General features: G+C 43.5%; 1 protein-coding gene across 3 annotated transcripts in view; it reads right to left on the bottom strand.

The window, feature by feature from the left end:
- SMIM14 (small integral membrane protein 14) overlaps positions 1–17,010 on the bottom strand; it is a 36,116-nt gene that overhangs the window by 12,539 nt on the left and 6,567 nt on the right. For 2 of the 3 annotated variants that reach the window (XM_032224048.1, XM_032224047.1), the window contains exons 3-4: positions 8,720–8,825; positions 2,096–2,144 (exon numbers count right to left, since the gene is read on the bottom strand). In XM_032224048.1, coding sequence (XP_032079939.1) covers positions 2,096–2,144; positions 8,720–8,794 — 124 coding nt within the window. In that variant the 5' untranslated portion in view covers positions 8,795–8,825. Of the gene's footprint in view, positions 1–2,095; positions 2,145–8,719; positions 8,826–14,747; positions 14,910–17,010 lie in introns of those variants that run through there. The other variant, XM_032224046.1, reaches the window with a different exon arrangement.

Consider the following 17,010-nt stretch of genomic DNA (forward strand, 5'->3'; position numbering starts at 1 on the left):
CATTACCGTTCGTATGTCTGTACAACATTGTTCATATTTGTGATGTGTCTGAACTTATAGGAGGAGAGTGCATTAGATTATGGAACTTAAAAAAATCAGGTATCTGGGAGTAACTTTCCCTACTATCAAATTTTATTTAAAGGCCTAAACGTTGTATCATATGCATCTAATATATCTGTTTTCTAAAGCAGTCCTACTCTGGAATGTCTTCTTGCCTTCTTTTTACTTCTTGGGATGATAAAGAGTTTCCAAATTTATTTGGGAAGTTGGGGGGAAAGGTTGGAACATGAACAATTCAGGAATTGCTAACATATGGTATGTTTTTCTCACAATTGCTTCTTGGGACAGTCTGAAAGCAAAAATTAATGAGAGAGAGAGAGAGAGAAATGAAACAGAGGGAGAAATGAGACAGAGAGAGACAGAAAATGAGAGAGAGAATGAGAGAGAGAGAAAAACAGAGAGAATGAGAGACAGAGAGAGGGAGAGAAAGAAAGACAGAAAGAGAGAGAGATAGATAGACAGACAGACACACACACACACAGAGAAAGAGAGAAAAAATGAGACAGAGAATGAGAGAAACAGAGACAGAGAGAATGAGAGACAGAGAGGGAGAGAAACAGAGACAGAAAGAGACACACAGAGAGAGAGACAGAGAGAGAGAGAGAGACAGAGAATTGCATGTCTTAACTTCTGTGGCAGACAAAGATGATTTTCAAATCTGACTCCTTTATTTGTAATAGCAGAACAGACATCATTCTGACATCAGCTGAACCACAATCCAGTGATTTTGTCTACAAATTGTTAAATATCCATCAGGGAGCAAAGGGATGACAGAAGAATGAGTCAGAGGCAAACAACAAGCAGGCCATAATTTATTAACAGAATAATTATAATGGATTATTCTGGTTATATAGCAACTGGGACTTTGCGCAAATGCGGGTTGTGGGCCAGGGACACCCTGCCTTGGACCGACAGTTCCAACTCACAGTCACTCATGTCCTAGTCACTTCCTGACTTGACTATTCCAATGTGCTCTACATGGGGCTGCCCTTGAAGGGCATTCGGAAGCTCCAGTTGGTGCAAAATGCAGTGGCCCGGAGGGTTTTGTGAAGACCCCAGTGTGCACATGTATCACCTCTTCCGCGGGAGCTGCATCGGCTTCCAATTTGCCTCCAGGTGCAATTCAAGGGGGCAGTTGCCACCTTTAAAGCCCTCCATGGCTTGGGACCAGGTGATCTGAAGGACCGCCTCTTGCCAGTCACATCTACCTGGCCCACCAGAGCAGGGAGGCAGGGAATGCTGCAGGTCCCATCCCTGCAGGGGATACACCTGGTGGGACCCAGAAGAAGGGCCTTCTCGGTGGTGGCTCCCTCCCTCTATAACATCATTCTCCCAGAGATTAGAATGGCCCCCACTCTGACACTCTTCCAGAAGGCGCTGAAGACCTGGTTCTGCCAGTGGGCCAGGGGAACGCAGAGTGTGATGAAGCCCATTAAATCCTGTGAACAGCTGTCACTGGGGCAGGGTGCGTATGTGGGAGGTGGAGATTGATTTTGTTATATTGTACTATATTAATTTATTTGATCCATTTTGTTAGTTTTTACTGTTGTAAATGTGGTTTTATATTCTGTAAGCTGCCTTGGTGAATAGGCGGCAATATAAATGAATGAATGAATGAACGGATGAAAGATCCATCTCAGCCAGAGAAATTGAAATAGGATGTTTTAAAGAGGAAGGGGAGAAAGAAAGAGGAAGGGAGGCAGGGAGGGAGGGAGGGAGGGAGGGAGGGAAGGAAGGAAGGAAGGAAGGAAGGAAGGAAGGAAAGACCTGCCTCAGCCAGAGAAACTGAGGAAACAGTTTCAAATCTTTGCTTAATATAACGTACTGTATTAAAGCAATGTACTTTTTTCCAGATTAATCATAGCCAACAGGATGCCTGTCTTAATCAGAATAAGGACAAGACAAAAGGCAAGGTGGGCAGATAAAATTTTGGCTTATCTACACTGGCTTGAGTAATGCATGTGTTCCTCGATCATCATGCTTTGCATTGCAATCACCTAGTCACAGTAACTATTCTTGCCTTCCAATTACTTACGTTCCTGAAGACATTCCGTCTCCGTGCAGTAGGACTGAGATTGCCGTAACTGAAACAAAGACAAGGATACAAGAAGTTCAATGACATTTCACCAGCTTGTTGGACAATTCCCAAACATTAAAAATATACCGGAGAGTTAAATGGCATTGATAAAAAAAAAAAATCCATTTAGTCTGTAAAACAGCACTGGTGCATCTGATTCCGTAAGCTCCTAGGAACTGTGGTCGCTCACAGAAATGTAGATAATATTCATCATTATTTTTTCATCGTCATATATTCATAATATTCTATTGAGGACCTCTACACTGTAAGAGTCAAAAAGATATCTACAGACCCCTCACATCCTGGACATCAATTGTTTCAACTCCTACCCTCAAAATGATACTATAGGGCACTGCGCACCAGAACAATTAGACACAAGAACAGTTTTTCCTTGAATGCCATCACTCTGCTAAACAACTAATTCCCACAACACTGTCAATAATTTACCAAGACTGTATTACTATTCTTCTTTTCCTTCCTAGTATCTCTCTCCCCCCACTTATGACTATAACCATGTTGCTTGTATCTTTCAATTTATATTGTTTTATTTGTCTCCTAGTACAATTTGATAGCTTATTAGTAACCCTGACTATCATTAAGTGTTGTATCTGATGATTCTTGATGAATATATTTTATTCTCCTTAAGTACACTGAGAGCATCTGCACCAAAGACAAATTCCTTGTGTGTCCAATCACACTTGGCCAAGAAAGAATTCAATTCAATTCAACTCTTCTATTCATTTAATTCCTATTCTATTTTTTTATTATTCTATTCTATTCTACTCACATATTCTATTCTATTCATTTAATTTCTATTCTATTCTTCTATTCTATTCATTTATTTCCTATTCTATTCTATACCATCCTATCCTATCCTATCAGAATTTCTCGTGATTTATAGCAGAGCCGGTGACAATTTTGGGAGAAATCTGACATTGGCCAATAAAGCTGAAAACCGACGTAAATTGTGCTGTGTAAATATGCAAGTTTATTGCAACATATCATTGGAACCTTTAGGAACACTGATAATAATATCATTGTAGGCATTTCCTAAAACTCTTCACATGGATTTCGTTCCAGGGCAAAATAGGACCTACACATAGAATAACAATTTCTTGTGTCCTGGCTTCCTAACCCAGCACTGCTTTGTTCAGTTTTCAGCCCGACAGCTGGTCCTCAACTTACAACCATTTGCTGAGTGACTGAAGTTGCAAAGGCCAATGGAAAAAAATAAATTATGATCATTTTTCACACTGTTTAGGTTTAGGTTTATTAGATTTATATGCTGCCCTTCTCCCAAGGACTCAAGGCGGCGTACAACATTAAAAGAAACACATAATACAAAAGTTTAAAAAAATTAAATAGAATATCCCAAACCCAATTAAAATTGACAATGACATTTTTTTTTTAAAAAAATTGAATTAAAATTAACAGTGATCAATAATTTATTTTGTTCAGGCAAGGCTGGCTTGCTGGAAAGCAGCATCACGTCACCAAAACTGGGGTGCTTGGCAACTGACTTGTACTTATGACGGGTTGCAGGGCAGTCATGTGATCGCCTTTCGCGACCTTGCAAAGTCAGTGGGGGAGGCCGGACTCATTTTACAACCGTGTTACTGACTTAACCACTGCAGTGATTTGCTTAACCACCGTGGCAAGAAAGGTCGTAAAATGAGTTCAACTCACTGGAACAATTGCCTCGCTTTGCGAGGGAAGTTTTGGGCTCAACTGGATTGGTCGGCCTAAGAATGCTTACACAATGAAGACTCGCTTCACACACACCTGGTTTGCCTTTTAAAAAATTCCAACTTCCAGGGGGGGAAAATTGCTATGAATGTTGTGTCCATCTAACACTCGGTAGCCCTCAGAAGTAAAACGTGTTTTTTTTTTAAAAAAAAACCAACAATAATGATATCTCTGTGGTCCAAAAATTCTCTAAATCAGTGTTTCTCAACCTTGGCAACTTGAAGATGTCTGGACCTCAACTCCCAGAATTCCCCAGCCAGCATTCGCTGGCTGGGGAATTCTGGGAGTTGAAGTCCAGACATCTTCAAGCTGCCAAGGTTGAGAAACACTGCTCTAAATAAACTGACTGCAGCTGTATCTGAGTTACAGTATCTGGTTCCTGAATCATGAGATATGCAAAGCTGAGTTTTAAACTGAATCAGATATTGCACTGATTTTGCAAAAGCCATGGGAAACACCTGTTCTCCATTCTTCCGTCTTGAACTAACAGCTTATCACTTAAAAAAAAAGTTTAACAAACCCTAACCTTTTTTGGGTAGAGGGGATTCTGCAACCGCAATAGGATGCATAAGTTACAGACACGCAAGCCCTTCTTTTGATTTTTTTAATCGCTCATTCCATTTCTAAAGCACTGCAAAGTGATTTGTGCAAACGCAGAGGGTGTGAGATTGTTCTGACCGAGGCTTCCCAAGAGCCTGAAGCAAATTCCCGGTCCCGACAAAAGCCCCTTTGATTAATTTCCTGAGAATTCTGCTCATTCACATCCAGCAAAGTCTTTCAAGGGAGGATTTAGAGTCACAGACCTTATCTGGCTTGGAGAGCTGCCAGTCCTGATATCTGCAGAACTTGGCCAGGAGTCTCACAGAGTCATGAACGAATTAAGCGAAGTACCGTAATTGTCTCCTGCAAACTCCACTCCCCTGTCGCTCCTCTTTTATTTCCTCGGGGAGGGGCCCTTCACTGTCTACCTGTGGCCTTACTCCCACGTCAACCCGTTCTTTAGCTGTTCCCTTCCTCTGGCAACTCTGCGCATGCGCACACTGGGAAGAGGCTCCAGCTGTTCTTCTGCATCACTGATGTCTGACTCTGAAGGCAGCTGATAACTGGCATATGGCTCTGCCCCCCTCTCTGCCTCTGACCCAGAACCCTCCTCAGAGCCTTCCCCAGACTCCAGGACTGGCCCAGGTTCCTCCCCAACCTCCTCGCTCTCCGAATCTGTTGCCAGTGCTACTGGCCGCTGGTGGCCACAGCAGAGACAGAGAGGAGAGCGAGGGTGCTATCCTGCGTTTAAAAAGAACAATATTTTGCTAAGCAAAGAGGACCCTTAAAAAATAAAACACAGAGCACAGAAGCCAATTCTCTATTGTTGAAGGAAAATAAAAATAAAAACAAGAAAACTCTTGCATGGAGGTGTTTATGAAGTCCCTAGGAAAGGAGTCTGACTTTTTATTGCTTCTAATGAGTCCATAAACAGATTGCACCTTGCTCTGTGTAGCGTGCGCGTCTGTGTGTGTTTAAACAAAAGATGGCAATATTAACATAAATTTAAGCTGATGGAAAACCATATGGCTGCATTAGCAACCTCTCTGGAGAGCTCCCTTCATGTATTCCATTCTGATCCTTCATTTATTCCATCCTGATGCTTAATACCAACATCATGACCATCAGGCAGAATCCAATTGTGTTCTTGGGAATTAAGAAACTGAAATTAAATCATAGCATTTAATTTCATTCTGCAGCAACTGTATTAAGATCGGAGAGGGTAGGCCCCGTCTTCTGAATGAGCAGAAGAATCCATTGGAAAAGAAACCTTAGTAAACTTCGCGAAGAGACCAGGTTTTTTCATAGTGTTTTAGTGTAAAAGATATCCTGTCCAGAGAAATATTTGGAATTTTATAGCTCAGAATCATTTATATGCTTGAATTCTTCTGTTTGGAGAGTGTGGCGCAGTGGTCTAGAGGTGGGGCTGTCGCCTCACGATCAGGAGGTTGTGAGTTCGATCCTAGATAGAGGCAGGTATCTCTCTCTCTCTCTGGGCACAATGAGAATGTATCTGCTGATCAAAACTCCGCATTGGTGACCAGGAGGGCATCCGGCCAGTAAACACTCTGCTAGCTCCATTCGGTTTATTTTAATTTGTTTATTTGTTTGTTTTGTCAAGCATGTATAAGGTAATGGATATAAGTATATACAAGATTAGGAACACATGAAATGGATACGAATAAATGGGGTTGTTAGGACAGGGATGGTAGGGACGTTGGTGAGCTTTATGAACGCCCTTTACAGACTTCTTAGGAATGGGGTGAGGTCAACAGTAGACAGTCTAAGGCCCAGACTTCACCCCGCAAGGAATTATGCTGTCGTTAAAAGGAGCTGGTAATAATTCTTATGTTTGGAGTATATTCAAAGATTTCCCAAGAATTCTTAAGTTTAGGAAATTTAAGTTTATCATTAGGGTAAGGAATTTATTTTTTCTTTTAAAGACCGTGCCATCCCTTGCTTCAGGATGAGGACTGATAGGAATGGAGCATTTACTGGTGGCCTTCCCAGCAGACAATCAACTCTTTGTATCTAGAGAGAGAGAAATAGCTGCTGCTACTAGGATTGAACTCACAGCCTCCCGATTGTGAGGAGAGAGTGCCACCTTTAGGCCACCATATCACTCCACCATTAAGCATCGCTTTTAAAAAAACAGATTGCAAAGTTGAAATAACACATAGGCAAGCAGGATTTCAGCTCATGGGCTCCCACTTCTGGACATGGTCGTCCTCAAGACAAATACAGATGGTCCTCAACTTATAACAGCTCCAGTCAGTAACCATTCAATGTTGCAACGGCACAATAAAAAATGACTTATGGCCGTTTTTCACACTTACGACCTTTGCAAAATTCAGGGGATCAAAATTCGGACGCTTGGCAACCGGTTCACATTTACGACCCTCGCAGTTGTCCTGGGATCACACAATCCCCTTTTGCGACCGTAGGAAGGGCGAAGCCCATAGGGAAGACAGGTTCACTTAACAATTGCGTTACTAATTTAACCACTGCGGTGATCCACTTAACAACGGTGACAATAAAGGTCGTAAAAGGGGGCAAAAAGCACTTAACAAATGTCTCATTTAATAGCAGAAACGTGGGCTCAAAGCGGTATAGTAATGTACAGGAACAGTTACCCAAGAGACTGCCATTGTTGTGTTGTGAGCTTCCAAGCAATTTTCATAGAAAAATACAAGGGTTTTTCATTCTATCGATGTCACTTGAGTAATTGTGGATTAGCATAATGATAAAAAAGCCTGCCTGTTGATGACAAGGCAGGAGAATTGCTGGGGGGAGAGAGTGGGGTGGAATAAATATCAATAAAGGAGAATATTTGTAGCTCAGGGTTGAAAGGAGGGATCCTTGGTGCTCCCTGAGCTTGGTTGTTTTCTTACAGGCGTTTCATTACCTGACTAGGTAACATCATCAGGGCTAGCTGAAAATTAAATCATAAGGCTGCAGCAGCTCTCAGAACACGGAATTCCCACATTTGCACCAATTTCTACTGTGTCGACTTTTATTTTGCTATCCCAGAAATGCTAATACGATCGAAGACATTTTTTTCCTCTTTATTTTGTGTGACTTATGGAAGCCTATTTTTTTTTTTTTTTTCCTGTATGTGGAAAGAGGGCATAAAAATTGAAAAGGACCCTCCACAAATAAACAAGTTACCCCAAAAGGAAAATAGTCTTCTCACTTTTGCAAACACCAAATACAGAGATTGCAGCCCCTGGATTTTCTTTAAATCATAAGGTAAAGGTTCCCCTCGCACATATGCGCTAGTCGTTCCCAAGTCTAGGGGGCAGTGCTCATCTCTGTTTCAAAACTGAAGAGCCAGCGCTGTCCCAAGACGTCTCCGTGGTCATGTGGCTGGCATGACTCAATGCTGAAGGCGCACGGAACACTGTTACCTTCCCACCAAAGGTGGTTCTTATTTTTCTACTTGCATTTTACCTAGCAGTGCTTTCGAACTGCTAGGTTGGCAGAAGCTGGGACGAGTCACGGGATTTCACTCCGTTACGCAGCGCGAAGGATTCGAACCGCCGACCTTTCTGATTGACAAGCTCAGCGTCTTAGTCACTGAGCCATCACGTTGCCCTGTAAATCATATCCGAGCCAAAAACAACCCAACTCTGTTATGATACCAGGCCTCCTAAAAATGGTTGAAGAAGTTTACGGACAATTGTTCCAGGTGCAGGAATGAGACAGTTGAAACAAGAAAAGGGGAAGTCCTCTTAATCCCCGAAGCGTAACTACTACAGCTTATGCGAAAACTCTCACTGCTTCATTTCTCTTTTCAAAAGTCTCATAGAAAATTACAGGAACTAGCAAGACCATCGTAGCAGAACGGCTCAGCTGCAAAAGGCCGGCAGGTCTGTATCTGCCCTTAACCTCTGCAGGGGTTCACTTTTAACAACTGTGGCAAGAGAGGTGATAAAATTCGCTTAACCCTCTTGCTGAGCAACAGAAATGTTGGGCACAATTCTGGTCACAAGTCAGGGGACTCCCTGTAGCTGAAAGCCTCCTTCGATAGCTGTGGGGGGGGGAGGGGTAGGACATACAGGTGTCTATACAGAACTAGAGCAGGTGGACGTCTCTCTGTCCGTCTAGCCTTCCCTTCCTCCATCCACGCAGGAAGGAGGGAGGACTCTTCCAAGCACATTGCTGTTTGCATTTGACTGCATTGGATGGAAAATCCAAGAGGGGTTGGCTGCCCTCATCCATGCGGATCGGAACTGAAGGCTCTTCAAAGCAGCCCACTGCCCAGAATAAGACTCTAGTTCCCCAGATTATCCTTACCAGGTTGATCAACCTCCTCATGGCGTGCTCTTGCGCGCAAATACACTCGCAGGGGTCAAAGCCGCCTTCTGCCATGTTGTGGATGGACCTGGAGCGCTAAGGGACCCTAGGAGGAAACAAAAAGGGGCTGGGTTGAGTTATTTATTCCATTTGTTTTAGAGTTGTTTTTATTGGTTCATCCATTGATTATCCCGCCTTTGTTGTTTTCAGAAATAACTCATGGCGGCAAATATACCCAACGCACTTTCCGCTTCTTATTTTCCCCATAACAACATCTTCGTGAGATGGGTTGGGGTGCTGAGATAGTATGACTGCCCAAGATCACCCAGCTGGCTTTCATGGCTATGGCAGGATTAGAACTCACCATCTCCGGGTCATTAGGCCAAAGTTACCCAGCTGGTTTTCATGTCTAAGGCAGGACTAGAACTCACAATTTCCTGGTAATTGGCCCACTCAGCTGGTTTTCATGGTTAAGACGGGGCTATAACCCACCATCACCTGGTGATTAGCCTAAAGTCACCCAGCCATCTTTCATGCCTAGGCCAGACTATAACTCCCACCTTCTGGTGATTGGTCCAAAGTTACCCAGCGGACTTTTATAGCTAAGGCGGAGTAGAACTCACCATCTCCTGGTGATTAACCCAAAGTCACCCAGCTGGTTTTCATGCTCAAGAAGGGACTAGAACCCATTATCACCTGGTGATTAGCCTAAAGTCACCCAGCCAACTTTTATGCCTAGGGTGGGACTAGAATTCACGGTCCCTTGCTTTGTAGCCCAGTACCTTAGCCACTAGTCCAAAATGGCTCTCGGGCTGTCCAACTCTCATACATGGTGCATCTGGAGGGTGTAAAGCAGTGGTCTCTGCTGCTCAAACTATGACCCCTGGGCTGGATAAGCGCAATGAAATCTTGTGTTGCTGCAGTCTCCCCCTTCAGGGTCTTCTTGTGTGGGTTGGAGGGGGGCAGAAATTCTGACTTGGGGTCTGCTTCAGCCTCCTGGTGGGGGCTTTGGGCGAAGGCTGGAGGGAAGCGATGCTGGTTGTTAAGAGCCGGAGGGCCTCGTTCCAGTGGGACTGTTATCATGGCCTGGAACTGGCTGACCATCTCAGCCCACTGAGCCTCCAGGCGCCGGTACCTGGCCTTGCACTCCCGCAGGTCTTCCCTCTGCTTGGAAAGCCTATGCTCGTAGTCCTCAGTGAGGTGCTTCTGCTGAGCCTCCTTCTCGGTCAGATCCAATTTGAACTGAGCTGTTTTGCCACCTCTTTCTCATAGGAGCCGCTTAGCTCCAACAACTGCTTCCTGTTGGGGCCCTAAGGAGGAGCGGCTGGGAGGGGAGGGGCGAATAGAGGCTGGGGAGGCGCCCCTCGAGGTGAGTGACATCACCCACCGAGTCACCTAACCGCCTAGCCACGCCCACCCAGCCATATAAGTGGTCCACAGGATTTAAAATTATGAATTTAGTGGTCCCTGAGATCCGAAAGGTTGGGGACCCCTGGCATAAAGCACTAAAAATCAACAAGAAACTCCCCCCTCCCCCCATGGCAGTGACAAATACAATAATCCAAGCCCTTTGACCATGTCTGAATCAATTTGAAGTCCCCAAACCCACTGACAGAATCATCTCTTCCAGGCCTTTCAGAACAGGAAGGAGGGCATCAATCTGATTTCCAAAGGAGCGACGTTCCCAAGGGAAGGAGCCACTGCAGAGGAGGCCAAGATACAAATAAATGAAATATAAATTAAAAAGAAAAATACAGGCTAATCCTGTAATCTGTAGTTTTTCCATGGGTGGTTTGCTAAAGCATAGCCAATGTCATAATTCTATGCCTGTATCAGATGCTCCAAAAAGATATTGAAAAAAGTACACGTCAACAATCTTTATTAAAATTATAAAAGAACAAGAACAAGTTACCTTCCGACTGTATCTATGTATTTAAGGAGTAGAAATCCTCCTTCAGAGTGTGACAAACAACAACATTCTCTTTCTCCACTGGCTATTTCCTGCCACACCTGTTTAACTAGCCTAAAACAAAGGCTTATATTAAGGTAAATACAAAAATTAGAGCGGAACGTGGCAATTTTTATTGTGCAATAATTAATCGCCCAGGTTATACCTTCAAGCTTATACCAACAAAGCAATTCTTTGTTGCAAAAGTCATTTTGTGCTGAACACGATTACAGGCAGTCCTTGACTTTCGACTGTCCATTGCACGGCCGAAGTTACAACAGAAGTGAAAAAGTGACTTACGACCATTTTTCACAGTGACGACTGTTGCAGCGTCCCCATGGTCGTGTGATCAAAATCCAGACGCTTGGCAACTGACTCATACTTATGACGGTTGCGGTGTCCCCGGGGTCATGTGATCCACTTTTGTGACCTGACAAGCAAACCAATGGAGGAAACCAGTGTCTGACTAACTTAAGAACTGCAGTGATTCACTTAACGGTGGCAAGAAAGGTCATTAAACGGGGCAACATTCACAACAAACTGTCTGGCTTAGCAACAGAAATTCTGGGCTCAATTGTGGCCGTAAGTCGAGGACTACTTGCAGCCACGAACTGCCCTTAAAATAATGAAACATTATCAGCAGCTTTGTCTGGGAATAGGTGTTTGTTTTGCAAATATTATATACCGCCTCTGCTAAATATATTGATGAAAGTAGGAAATGAGAAATTTCTCATGAGGCAGAACAAACTTTCATTAAAAACAGCATCTCTTATGTTAAGACAATGCAAACTACTTGGTTACAACACCTCACCGTGTTGCTGACGTTTTAATAGCTTGTGCAGTGAAGTGTATATTGTGGTTGCAACTAAAGACCGAGATAGTTTTCATCCCACCAATATGACTGCAGCACTGAAATCATTCAATGTTTGTCCCGACCTCCTTGCCAAAATAAAATCTTAAGACAGAATTTGGATTAGCCCAGATCGCTTGAAATTCTAACAGCCGATGATAAAGGAAACACACCTGTCTAAGATCAAACCTGAAAAAGAACCCTAACAACATACAGGGAATCAATTTGGTCTAGAGATTAAGGTGCTGGCCTAGAAACCAGGAAACTGTGAATTCTAGTCCCACCTTAGGCATGAAAGATAGCTGGGTGACTTTGGGCCAATAACACTCTCACTCATTCACTCAGATGCAATTTGCATTTGAGGACATGCAGCAATCCTATGCGTTACAGAGCTGAAATTTCTGGTCGTTATAATAAATTCTTCCACTTCGATCTAACCCTCCAAAATCAGAGTCATCAACAGCAAGGTCAAAATATTGGTCAATCTTTAAGGTGTCTCTTTGTCTATTTCTCTGCCACATGTGCACACACACATCCAGATGTGTCCCCATAAGACAATTCCTGCAGGTCGTGGTCAACATAGAAGGAAATTATTTTGTAGTTCAAAAAATCTGGAAAGAAATAACTTTTTAATGTCACGGGTATTTACAGATGGACAATTCCTAATACTATGCACCAAATTTCTTTTTTCTTTTTGCCTTTCTTCCTCAAGTGCATATTATGCGCTAATCATTCTTTCTCATCCTTTCCAACTGGTTATACTGGTTGTTGTGTTTTTTTAAAAAAACAATCTATAACTGCTAGCATTTCCTTAAACCAGTCACAAAGGGACCTTTTATCATGTGTTAAATTCAGTCTTCCAGAATGCCATTACTGATTTGTTGTTGTTAGTTGCAAAGTTGTGTCTGACCCATCACGACCCCATGGACAACATTCCTCCAGGCCTTCCTGTCCTCTGCCATCCTCCTGAGTCCATTGAAACTCACGCTGACTGCTTCGGTGACTCCATCTAGCCACCTCCTTCTTTGTCGTCCCCTTCTTCTTTTGCCCTCAAATCTTTCCCAGCATGAGGCTCTTCTCCAGTGAGTCCTTCCTTCTCATTAGGTGGCCAAAGTCTTTGAGTTTCCTCTTCGGGATCTGGCCTTCTAAAGAGCAGTCAGGGTTGATCTCCTCTAGGACTGACCGGTTGGATGGCCTTGCAGTCCAAGGGACTCGCAGGAGTCTTCTCCAGCATCTGAGTTCAAAGGCCTCCATTCTTTGGCGCTCAGCCTTCCTTATGATCCAAACTTCACAGCCATCCATTGCAACTGGGAATACCACAGCCTTGACTAGACACACTTTTGTTGGCAGGGTGATGTCTCTGCTTTTTAATATGGTGTCTAGATTTGCCATCACTTTCCTCCCCAGGAGCAAGCATCTTTTAATTTATTGGTTGCAGCCCCCATCTGCGGTGATCTTGGAGTCCAGGAAAATAAAACCTGTCACTATCTCCATTTCTTCCCCATCTATTTGCCAGGAATTGAGAGGGCCGGATGCCATGATCTTAGCTTTCTTAAGGACTGAATGACTTAATGAAGCTGTGAGCCATGCCATGCCGGGCCACGCAAGACGGACAGGTCATAGTAGAGAGCTCTGACAAGGCAGTAATCCATGAAGGGCCCATTACAGGAATAAAATGCAATGGGAATTAAGAGCAAAAATAGCCAAATCAGAACGAGAAAGGTAGAAGAACAGGATACAATTCAAGGGAAGAGAATAAACAAACAAACAAACAAAGATGTCCATTACTGACCAGAGAGATTTTAATTTTCTGCAACGGCTTCTGTCCATTCTTGAAAACCTTTCAGCATATTTCAAAGCAAGTGGCGAATTATTAAAAGAATGCAGGCAGGGAAATATGTAGTCTCTGGTCATCTTTGAGAGTCAAGAGAATTGTCGTTGGCTACAGCCCAGAAACTTCACAATTGGCTCTGTTTATCCGCTGCAACTTTAGACTTGAGTTTGGGTGTGTGTGTGTTTTTGTAAGCAAGAATAAACAGGAGGACAGTCAGGAGCAATAAAGGACTGGGAAGGAAGAGGAAACAGAAAGAAAAAAAGAAGCAACTAAAACATACTGAGATTATTTTTTTTTTAAAGTTATCTTCCTTAAGCGGAGCTCAGTTCTTCTATAATTATATTTATTTTTTATAAATAACTGAAGGTGACAAACATTATCTACACACACACACAACTGAGCAGTGCATACCTAAAGCCATTTTTGATGAGACGTGTGTGTCCCATGATGGCCTGAGACAAAAGACCAGTTTCAAAGTTATTCAGGCACAAGCATTTCACAGTCATATTATTTTTAAGATGCTACGCCTGATCATTCTGGAATAACTAATAAAATTATACGGTCAGTTTAAAGGGTTTGACCCCAGAATGGATGAGAAGTTATGAGCCAAGGTAAGTTCCTTCTGAAAAGCAAGAAGATTTTATCAGCGTAATAAACTTTCAACTCAACATGGAGATTACAGAGGGCTTCAACCAGATTGTTCAGCATATTAAATGGTGTAATACTAAAGGTATTAAATATTAGCAATAATTTACTCTTTTTTTCCTGCAGTCAGGTCTGTCTCATTAGTTTCAAGCATTCTCTAGGGAGCAAGGATAGCTGATGACCTCATTGAGCCCACATAACTGCATCACTTCCAAAGAATTCCAGATTTATTTTTTTTAGATCCTACTTATCAACTGTATCGCTCGATTAAGTTGCAAAATAAATCGGAATGCACAGGACAAACAGACCTTAGCCAGCAAAGCGTATAAGGCCGGCTTCCTCTTTTAGATCGAGCCACTCACACGAACACGAAGCCGCCGGGGCAAAATGGATCCATAGGTACGCAACGCCAGATCGCTATTCCACGCGCAACTTTCTCCCGAGCCATTCGCGCAAGGGAGGCTGCCCATAAGAGCGCATCCCTCCTCCTAAGGATCTCTCTCTCTCTCTCTCTCTCTCGGGAGCAGCTGGGGTGCAACCGAGCAAGCGATCGCCCCCGGAATGCGAAAGCTGGAGGATCTGATTTCGCCCCAAGCCGGAGAAACTTTTTAGGATCCCATCACGCCCTGCCTTCCTTTCCCCTCGCAGCCAACACCCTCCCCCACAGCCCCCGGGCGATGGATTGCATCCCTTTTGAACCGCAGAGAGCCCAAGACTCGGTGCCAAGAAGCCGGAGCCCAACCGAACTCACCAAATTAGCGGAGGCGGCTGGTGCAATTTGGCGAGGCTCGCAGAGGAAGAAATCCACCCTCTAGAGTCTTGTTTTGATTGCACTGACCACGTCAGATTCCGGCCCTTTGCAAGGAGACCCGGATCTGCCGGCTCCCACCAAAGGGGAGGAGTCAGGCCCCCCCTCCCTCCATTCCCCGGGGCGGTGCATGGCCGCAAGCCCCGCCTCCCTCCCTCCCTCCCCGTTGCAACTGATTCCCTTCCGCCCTTTCCCGGGGACGCCCCTTGCAGCGGAAAGGCGCTTTTGCTCGCGCTGAGTTGGCATTCGCATGCAAATTGGCCGCTAAAGGCGAGGCGCTGATTGGCCCGTTTCGTTTGGAACGCTCGGGATGTTTTGCTACACTTCAAAGCGATCTAGCTCGGCTTTTGTTTTTGGGTCCCGCCTTAGGAAGAGAAAGCGCTGGGAGGTTTCGCTCTTACGTCCCCCGGGGTTGTAACTCCATAGATTGTAACTCCTCCCAACCTGCCTTTCAAGAGGCCACTGGTTACACTTTCAAGATCATCTCCACGGCCCAGAACCATCCCCCCCTACATGCTTTTTAAGAGGCCTTTGATCGCACCCGTTATATTGGTACATTCCCCCTCATGTTCTTATCAAGTGGGCCAGATCCATCCCTGGTTGCCCTTTTTATCTCCACCTGGTTACCGTTCCCCTCCCCGGAGTAGACCATCTGGTCCGGGTGGCGCTATATTCTTGGCATATTCCCTATATCAGAGATGTCCAAACCTGGGAACTTTAAAACTTGTGGACTTCAACTCCATTGCTGGCTGGGGAAATTCTGGGAGTTGAAATCCACAAGTCTTAAAGTTCCCAAATTTGGACACCCCTGTTATATCATGCTGGCTGGGAATTCTGGGAGTTGGAAGTCCCCAAATTTGGATGCCCCTGCCCTATATGGATACATTCCTTAATGCTTGTTGAAACATTTTTTCCTCTATTCCCAGGATCTCCATAATGTAATCATTATAAATTTGCCACTGACAGCATTTTTTTCCACATCCCAATTTTAAAAAATTTAAACAGCGGAATATGATAAAACTATAATAATCACCAAGGCTAGGAAATCACCTTTGTTTAGCAGAATATAAACCTGATCACACAACCATGGGGATGCTACAATGGGTGAAAAGTACAAAATGCAGCCGTAAGTCACTTGTTCAGGGCCATTGTAACTTTGAAGTCACTAAAGGACTATCACTAGCATCCACTATAGGGAGGGGAACAATATATTTTGGGTATAAATCATGTGTGTGTGTGTCTGTGTATGTATATATTTAAAATCTTAATTTTAAAACCAGATGTTAGTAGTTATAGTCATTTATTTATATGCCACTCTGTTAGTTGGGCTGCCGCATAGATCTCCTTCATGACAAAAAAACATAAATGCAGTTCTGGATCAGGTCCATCTAACAACAAAATGATTAGCCAGTGGGATGTCTAGATACAACACCAAACACAACAAAGCTTGAGTAGAAAAAAATGCAGTGATTGTGACCATTGAGCCTTAATAATCTGCATATATCTGTCCAAGCCCCATTTAAAATTGTCCAATTACTACTCTTTGTAGGATAATATGTAGGTCAACTGTTACATGTTTTAGAAAAATTGATTTTATTTGTCCTAAATCTCCTCCCATGTAGTTTTATCCTACAATGTCCCATTTTTGTACTTGGAAAGAAAAAAGCATGTGGGTATTTTCATTGCCATATTAGAGATAAAAAGCTCGGGGGATTATTCTGGATAAATTCATATTTAAAATGCTACTTGAAATGTGGACTTTATAAATTAGGACTTTTTAGTCCTCTGGAGTTCTCTTATCAGTTTAATTAACCTAGTTTTTATCATAGCCAAGGTGGCGCAGTGGTTAAATGCAGCACTGCAGGCTACTGCTAGATCAGCAGGTCAGCGGTTAAATCTCACCGGCTCAGGGTTGACTCAGCCTTCCATCCTTCCGAGGTGGGTAAAATGAGGACCCAGATTGTTGGGGGCAATATGCTGACTCTCTGTAAACCGCTTAGAGAGGCCTGAAAGGCCTATGAAGCGGTATATAAGTCTACTGCTATAGCTTGGGAAACCTAATTATGTAGTACTTTTCTTTGATATACCATCAAACAATGTAGTGATATCTTTAAACTTTCATGTCACTTGGATCAATTATTAAATATATGTGTGGAAATGTAACCACTTGTCACCTGGATCCATCTTATTGACAATTGCTAAATGA

This window comes from Thamnophis elegans, chromosome 9 (genome assembly GCF_009769535.1).
Source record: "Thamnophis elegans isolate rThaEle1 chromosome 9, rThaEle1.pri, whole genome shotgun sequence".
NCBI lineage: Eukaryota > Metazoa > Chordata > Lepidosauria > Squamata > Colubridae > Thamnophis > Thamnophis elegans.